Source organism: Pipra filicauda, unplaced genomic scaffold (assembly GCF_003945595.2).
Source record: "Pipra filicauda isolate LSUMZ 115617 unplaced genomic scaffold, ASM394559v2 scaffold1379_size15318_pilon, whole genome shotgun sequence".
NCBI classification, from domain to species: Eukaryota; Metazoa; Chordata; class Aves; order Passeriformes; family Pipridae; genus Pipra; species Pipra filicauda.
Window position 1 is genome coordinate 6,577 of NW_024103850.1, and position 8,743 is coordinate 15,319.

At 51.7% G+C, this 8,743-nt stretch overlaps 1 protein-coding gene across 1 annotated transcript; it reads left to right on the top strand.

Annotated features, from left to right (window-relative positions):
• Positions 1-865: 865 nt before the first annotated feature.
• Positions 866-1,600, top strand: LOC113982867 (olfactory receptor 14C36-like). Its single transcript, XM_027711481.2, has one exon. The coding sequence runs from the start codon at positions 866-868 to the stop codon at positions 1,598-1,600; it is 735 nt and encodes a 244-aa protein (XP_027567282.2).
• The last annotated feature ends 7,143 nt before the right edge of the window (positions 1,601-8,743 follow it).

An 8,743-nucleotide genomic window follows, 5' to 3' on the forward strand; every position in this document is an offset into this window, starting at 1 on the left:
TGTCAATCTGATCTTTGAACCAGGATTCCTCTGCTCCTAGAAGTGCCTTGTTACTTTTTTTAAGGGAATTCCTAAGGGTGATCCCCCTTTAGCTCCAAGCTGCCAGCCAGGGGCAGCTGTGAACAGGAAAGATGGCCAGCTCTTGTCTCTGCACCAAGAGACCATCCCTTTGCCTCTCAGGACTCACAAGATTTCCCTTGGAGCACATGAGAAATGTCAGAAATTTCAACCATCCAAACTCCTCCTGGCAAGAGGAATTCGAACAAAATCAAGTCCCCCAAATCCCCTCTCTGTGTTCTGTGCTTGGGCAAACTGTGACCAGCAGTTCTGGAAACACTCTGATACATCACAAGTGCATTTAATTGGAGGTCACCCTGTGCTCCAAGTTGCCTCTCACTGCACAGCAAGAAGGATTCCTTGGGAGCCCATTCCAGGGTCCCTGCTCTCAGTGCCCCCTTCAGCCAGCAAAACCCAGAGCTCGGGGAGAGGGATGCAGAGAGATCTTCCTGAAAAGAGGCCCTGAATGTTGAGTTGCTATGAGACATGCAAGATGTTTTGCTGATTGAGTCTGGCCTAATTCAGTTCTGTCTTTATTCCCCTCAACAGAAAACAATAACCAGAGGCAGCAAATGTCCAACAGCAGCTCCATGACACAGTTCCTCCTCCTGGCACTCGCAGACAGGCGGGAGCTGCAGCTCCTGCACTTCTGGCTCTTCCTGGCCATCTCCCTGGCTGCCCTCCTGGCCAACGGCCTCATCCTCAGCGCCGTAGCCTGGGACCACCACCTGCACACCCCCATGGGCTTCTTCCTGCTCAACCTCTCCCTCACAGACCTGGGCTGCATCTGCACCACTGTCCCCAAGCCATGCACAATTCCCTCTGGGACACCAGAACCATCTCCTACACAGGATGTGCTGCACAGGCCTTTTTCTTTTATTTCTTCATCACAGCAGAGTATTTCCTCCTCACCATCATGTGCTACGACCGCTACGTTGCCATCTGCAAACCCCTGCACTACGGGACCCTCCTGGGCAGCAGAGCTTGTGCCCACATGGCAGCAGCTGCCTGGGCCACTGGGTTTCTCTATTCTCTGCTGCACACAGCCAGTACATTTTCCCTGCCCCTGTGCCAGGGCAATGCCCTGGGCCAGTTCTTCTGTGAAATCCCACACATCCTCAAGCTCTCCTGCTCACACTCAGGCTACCTCAGGGAAATTGGGCTCATTGTGTTTAGTGCCTGTCTAATGATTGGGTCTTTCATTTTCATTGTGTTCTCCTATGTGCAGATCTTCAGGGCAGTGCTGAGGATCCCCTCTCAGCAGGGACGGCACAAAGCCTTTTCCACCTGCCTCCCTCACCTGGCTGTGGTCTCCCTGTTTATCAGCACCTTATTCTTTGCCCACCTGAAGCCCCCTTCCATCTCCTCCCCATCCCTGGATCTTATTGTGTCACTCATGTACTCAGTGGTGTCTCCAACACTGAACCCCCTCATCTACAGCCTCAGGAACCAGGAGCTCAAGGATGCCCTGAGGAAACTGATAACAGAGTGTTTTTCAGAAGCAATAAACTCTCCTTCTTCTCCATGTTATGGACCTCATTAAAGGCCAATCCTTTTATGGACTTCATTAAAGGTCCACCATATCTTCTCTATGTTTTTACTCCTAGTAGGGGTGTTATTTTTGTGAGAATTTGTTCACACCATAAAATCTTTATATATATAAAGATATATGTAAAAAAGTATATCTATATAAACACCATTTTCAATTCAGTGTTTGCCTTTCTAGCCTGGCCCAGAGGCTGTACAAATTGGCAATTGTACTCACTCTGTGCTTCAACCAAATAAAGAACTCTGCATTGGCTTGTTTGCCTGACATCTTTCCTCTCTGACTTCTCTGCAGCTGCAGGGTCAGTGCCTCTGTGCAGAGCTGGGCCAGAAAAGAGTCCCAGCAGAGCAGCACTGCCAGGGAGCAGCAGCCCTTCTCCTGCCTGGCCTCCTCTCCCTTCCCTTCCACACTGTCCTGCAGAGCCCTGTGTTGTTGGAGGCCTCAGTGCTCTGGCAGTCGGTCCCAGTCCTGCTGCAGGACTGTCCAGGGACTGCAGGCAGGGACAGCCACGGGCACTGCTGGCACAGAGCTGACCTCTGCAGCACTGCCATCCTGCAGGGGCATCTCCTCAGGCCAGGGCCTCAAAGCTTCAATCTGCTTTCCACTTTGCTCTCCAGGATGTGCCCAACACAACGCCCTGCAGAGGAAAACAGCAGTGACCAGCACAAGGGGGGGAGTGCTCAGGGTGGGGGCACCCAGCAGTGCCCTGGCACAGCCAGCGCCGCTCCCAGCACTGGCCTCTCACCCCAGGCCATTGGGCTTGTTCTTCCCTCCAAGGAGGGACAGCAAATGACCAGCTCAGGAGTCCATGTTTGCACTGCATGCACAAGACATGCCCATGTGTCACGGCTTGGGGCTGGGGGGTGGAAGGCTTAGACAAAGTTGATGGCAGAAGCCGTCTCGTTGAGCTACGAGGTGCAGAAAGGACCCCCTTGCTTTCTAAATTCCTTCTCAGAGAGGAGCCTGGCGGTGGCTGGGTACAATCTTAAGCTCAGAGTTTTGTTTCAATAGAAGGAATTCTAGAGGTGTGATTCAATCACTTTGTCCTGCAGGTTTTAGTGATGGTAAATCAGAAATATTTCTAGAAAATGAATTATTTATTATGACAAATGAACAGACAATTTACCAGACAAGTGAACAGATGAAAGACCTCAATCAGAATTATTTACTACACAGTATAAAAGGCAAAACCTCCTAGCAGTATAGTGTACACTAGACAGTGGAGTCTATCAAAGTCATTCTATTAAATCAATTGGATCAAAGCCAGCAAAAAGAAACAATCCTGAAGCAGAGACTGAGGTAACTCACCCCACAGCGACAAGGGGTAGTTCCCTCTCTTTCACTTAACCCCTGGGCAGTGACCATGAAGAGCTGTCCCTGCTTCATGGCAGAAGCTCCACACACTTCAAGGAAGTCTGTGGAAGAATCTGCCACATGACAGTTGGACGGGGCTTTTACAGTTATCAAGGATTTGACTGCCAGACATATTTGCAGGCCAGGGAGCAGCTTCTCTGTCAAATCCTGCTTCAGAAAGCAGGATGTGTGTTTGAAGTTTCATGAAGCATTTTGGGGTTAGCATAATTCAACATTAAAAACAGCACCTTGACACCAGCAGTAACTCATCACAGAGAGTGTGCATTGTTTGCATTCTCTGACCATTGTTTAGGTATTATCAGAGCAGAGCATCCTGCCAGAAACAGCCCCTTGATTCCATGAGGCTGAAAAAACTCTCAGGGTTCATTTGGTTCCATGAGGTCCCTCAGTGTCACAAGAGATCCTTGGTTCCATGAGATTCTGGAGTGTCACAATGGCCCTGATGATTTCATGAGTTTCCACTATCTCTCCAGGATTCCTTTGGCTCCATGAGGCCCCTCACTGTCACAATGGCCCCTTGATTCCACGATGTTCCAAAATATCCCAGGGTTCCCTTGGCTCCAAGAGGCTCCCCAGTGTCCCACCGGCCCCTGGATTCCAGCAGGCCCTGCAGTGTCCCAATGGCCACTCGGTTCCACGAGCCACAGCGGCTGCCGCCGGCGTCTGTGCCCGGAGCCGCCGCTCCCACGGGGCTGCCGCACTCACCGCCGGGGTTGCCGCTCGCGCAGCCGCCGCTCTGCCCCGGCTGCACCGGGACCCGGCACCGCCTCGGGCCTGCGCTGCCGCCTCAGCGGCCACAGGGACACAGGGATGGGGGACCTTTGCTCTGACACTGATGGGGCCTGCCTTTGTTCTGCTGGGCTCTGGGCTTTAGGGAAATTGCTGTTCATTTTCATGCTCCACTGGAACAGATCCTGAATTCCAAAGGTTTCCTAATCCAGGGGCAGGGGTTTCTATGGCATCGGAGGTGCCGCCCCTCGGGACACATTGTCAATAAACCATCCAGCTGATTTGGATGGGTGTAAGAGCTCTGGAACACAGGATAAGGAGTCATCCCCTGAAAACCTTGGAACATTCCCTGACTCAATCGTAACCCAAATGGAACTGTTTGAATGGAATTTCCAAATACTGTGGAAACTCCAGGCATTCCTGACACCAGAATGGAAATTGAGCAGATAACTAAAGCCAGTCCCCTTGGGAGCCCACACCCAGCGGGGCTGAGGGAGGCCCTGGCAGCTCCCCAGCACCTCCTTCTCAGTGGGACACCTCTGGCAGCCTCTCCCAGCTCGGGAACCCTCCAGTTTGCAACACTCCAAAGACCCTCAGTGATGCCCAGGACAATTCTGATCCCCCTCCACAAACACTCCTCCAGCTGTGACCCTTGTCTGTTGGGAAACACAAAGGGATTTGGGGGAGTGTTTCCCTGACAACAAGGAGAATTTGGGAGAGGGACCTTTCCACAGCCAGCTCTTGATGTGTCCACACATCTCTGCCTGGGTGTGGGTGTGAATTGACTGTGGTGGGAATGTTGCTGTTGTGAATATACCAATCAGTCACTGTTAAAATTCTAACAAATGCTATTGATTCACTTGATAACTATTAAACTGGTCAATAATAAAATGCTACTAATCTCTTTTGCCCCCTTATATTTGTGTCCAAATCCTTTGCATTCTGATCCTCTTGCATCCCAAGGCTTTGTGTAAATCATTCCCTTTCATAAAGATATATATATTTTTCATTATGTCCACTTTAAAATCTTCCTCCTTAGCTAAACTACAAAACAACTCCGATTTATTGTTGACATCTTGAAGACAATTAAAGAAAGAAAAATAATTTGTTTGTCAGTGTTTTAATGGGTCCCACAGTGTGTTTGGAGTTGCATCAGCTGTCAGTCCAAGATGGGCCATGTCAGAACTGGTGAGGTTGAGGGGTGAGGAGCAAGGTTGATCATCCAGGGTCAGTGTGGATCTCCTGAGGAGACACTCAGCCTCAAGATCACTTGGAAAACACCTCTATCACCTCTCCTCTGAACTAAAAAATATCCATAATTGAATTAAAAGAAAAAAAAGTACAAACTTGGAAGACTTGTTTTGAAATTGCCTTGAAGACAATTAAAGGAAGACAAAGAGATCCTGAGGGATTTCTGCATTTTAATGAGCCCCACGGTGTGTTTGCAGCCCAGCCCATGATCCTGAGGTACTGAGAGAAGATTGAAGCAGCTGCTGAAGAAGTCAGAAGCCAAAGTCCGAGTGCCTTGAAGCATTGCTGGGCCCCACTGAGGGCAGGCACTGCCAAAGCCTCCCCAGGGACTCCTTGGAGCAGCTCCTTGGAGGCCAGGAGTGCAGGCAGACAAAGGCTCTGGGCAGGCCCCTGCAATGCTGAGCAAAGCCTGCCTTGGGTTTGTGGAGCACAAAGGCCAAGGGCTGAGCCCCAGGCCCTGGCCCAGCAGATCCTGTCCCTCCCGGCTGGCTCAGGGCTGTTTGGGGGGCACTGGGATGGGAGGGGAGGAACAACAAAGGCCCAAAACTGGGCAACCCCTGCCAGGCTGCTGAGGGAGGGGCGAGGCAGAACCCAAGGGCAGAACCTGCCAGGAAAGTGGCTTGTGGTGGCCTGAGTGGCAGAGGCAGCTGCCAGAGGCAAGGGGACAAAGGCCTGGGTGCCTTTGGGCCTTGCAGCCCTGCCAGAGCCCTTGGCCATCTCTCCTGCAGCCTGTCCTGCCCTGGCCCTGCTGCTGCTCTGGCCTTGCAGGCTGCACACACCCCTCCTGCTTTCCCACCCCCTCCCAGCAGCATTTCTAGACCCTCCCTGATGGCTCTGCACCAGCTCTGGCTGTTCCCTGGAACACAAAGCCATGGGCTGATCCTGACTCCCTCTGGGTGACCTCTTGCAGCACTAGGGTCACCGTGGAGTGATATTTCTTTTTCCTCACCTTCAGTCTGAACCTTCCATGCTACTCTTTGTGGAGATTTCATTCTATTTCCAGTATGTAGAAAAGCTCCATCCTGTCAGATCTCCTCTAGACCCTCTCCAGTTCTTCCTCATTCCTCCAGAATGGGGAACCTCACAGACAGACAGACCAGTCCAGATGTGGTGACCCCAGGGCTGAGTCCAGGGGGTGACAACTCCCTTGTCTTGGTGCCCACACTCCCCCTAAGGCAGCCCCATGTGCAGTTGGCCTTAAATCAAGGGGCCATTCTGATTCTTTGTAATGTCACGGAATCAAGTGGCACCGTGACACTGCAGGGCCTCATGGAACCAAAGGAATGCAGGGACACTGTGGAATCCCATGGAACCAAGGGACCATTGTGACATGCGGGGTCTCTTTGGAACAAACAGAACTCTGAGACATCTCAGACCCTCCTGGAACCAAGGGGCCACTGTGCCTCCCCAGAACTCCATGGAATCAAGCAGAGCCGCTGCCTCCCCCCCGCCGCCGCACGGACCGGAGTCGCTGGCTCTGCCCCGCTTGGACACCTCTGGAGTCAGCGTGTTCTTGGGCAGCACAACTGATCTCAGACCAGATTTTACTTTGCCCCCTCTTTCCCCTGGTTTTGTTTTTTGTTCATTGTTCATTCAGGGGGAAAAGGGGGAAGGGAAGCACGCGTTGATCCCTGTTTTCATCTGTTTACAAAAGGGAGTTGGGGCAGGGGGGTGACAGGAGGCAATTTCTCTCTCTGCTGTTGCTTTGAACTGTTCTGTTGGTATTGCTGGTTTTTCTGCTATATTTCTTGTCAGTCAACTGTTATTTTTTTCACTTATACCTCCTTGTATTTTGTCTCCTTGTACTGGTGGGGAATAAAAGGGGAGTGAGTTCGTTTTATTGGAGTTCCCACCCCAATCTGTGTCTTTAAACCAGGACATGTTGCTTAAGGTCTCCCTGAAATTTTGCATCATCCACAAAGGACATGAAAATACATTTTGTCACATTAAAGAGAGAGATCTTCTGCATTGGTGGTCAAGGGCTGGTCACTGAGGGATTTCATCAGGAAGTTGCTGCCAAGAGGAATTGGTACCATGGATTTTGTTTGACCCTCTTCATTCAGCAACTTCCCACCTTCCCATCTTCCACTTCTTCAGTCCAGCTCTCACCAGACTGGCCATAAGGAGACCACAGGAGACCATGTCAAAGGCCTTGATGAAGTCTGGGCACACAACATCCCCTTTCTTTTCCCTCCCACAGGGGTTCTGCAATCCCTGCCGTGTCCTTCCCATGCCTGGGAATGGCTGCAGGAGGACTTGCCCTATCCCCTTCCCTGCTGAGCCTGAGCAGTCTGGAACTCTACCAACTCTCCTTGCTGCCCTGTTTGCAGACTGGTGCCATGTCTGCCTTTGCCAAGGCCCCAAGAAGCTCTGGGATGGCTCTGGCCTTTCCAAGGGTTTGGAAGAGTCTCTCAGTGACACTGCCCAGCCTTCTCAATAGCCCTGACACCAAAACCTTTTCCATAGCCCACACTTCCAGAGGAGTGCCCAGGACACAACACAAGTTGTCCTGGTGGTTCTGGAGAATGAGAAAGGATTTCTTATTTGAGGCCAACCCCTCCAATTGGATTTGAGTGCAGCTGAAAGGTTTCCTCAGCACTTTCCCCAGTGCCTCCCTGCCCTGAAGGTTTCTGGCCATCAGGCTGTGGATGAGGGGGTTGGGCAGGTGCCTGAGGAGGGGGTAGAACAAGGGCTGTGTCCAACTGTGCCAGGAGGGCTGTGCTGGGCAAGGATGAGGAGGTTGCAGAAAACAGTGGCACTGGGGAGGTGAGAGGAGCAGGGGGAGAGACCTTGTGCCTGCCCACGCTGGGCAGGAGCTGCCCCAGGATGGCAGCTCTGAAGCACTCCCAGGATGTCCCTGTGAGCAGGAGGGGAAGACTGGATCTAAAAATGAAACCTGGAAAGCAGAGAGCAGGAGTGTCATGGTGTCACTGCAGGAGAGTTCCAGCCCTGGAGCAAGGTCACAGAAGAAGTGACCCAGTCCATGCAGTGGCCTCAGAAGATGCCACAGCATCCTGGAGATGCTGGAAGGGAGCCCAGCTCTGCTTCACAAGTTCCCAGGGCCTGTCCCTGCCTGTGCTCCAAGGGCTTCCAGCCCACAGGACTGTGCTCAGAGAGCACTCAGGCCTTACAGCGAGAAAGGGGCTCAGGAGGACAGTGTGGAAGTGGCAAGAGAGCAGCTCTGCAAAGACCAAGCACTGCTGCTCCCTGGCAGTGCTGCTGGGCTGGATTATTGTCCCCTTCCTGTTTGCAAATACACCCTGTCCTGCAGTGTGCTGTCCTTTAGGAACATCTAAGAAGAAGGGTCCTGGACAAAGAAGGCACTGCAGGGCCCTTTATTTTGTTTAAAGACTCAGAGAGCACAGTTCATCATTTATACAGCCTCAGTGTCAAAATCAAAAGGTGGACACTAATTTAGAGGGCAGATGAATAATAATATTTAATTGCACAGAAAATTATTGAAAGAAGAATACAGTGACCTCCACGAAAACCTGAGCAGGAAGGCTGGGCCATTAAGGAGTCCCATTCTGAATGCTACACACCAGAAAACAGGCACTTTATTGCTCCTGAAAAGCATCCAGTCATCATTTTTCTCAGGGCATCCTTGAGCTCCCGGTTCCTCAGGCTGTAGATGAGGGGGTTCAGTGCTGGAGGAACCACCGAGTACAGAACTGATACAATCAGATTCAGGGATGGGGAGGAGATGGAGTGAGGTTTTAGGTGGGCAAATATGCCAGTGCTGGCAAACAGGGAGACCACGACCAGGTGAGGGAGGCACGTGGAAAA

What these genes read in the sequence shown, in the direction of transcription:
- LOC113982867 (XM_027711481.2), top strand. Translation starts at nt 866, where the DNA reads ATGCACAATTCCCTCTGGGACACCAGAACCATCTCCTACACAGGATGT.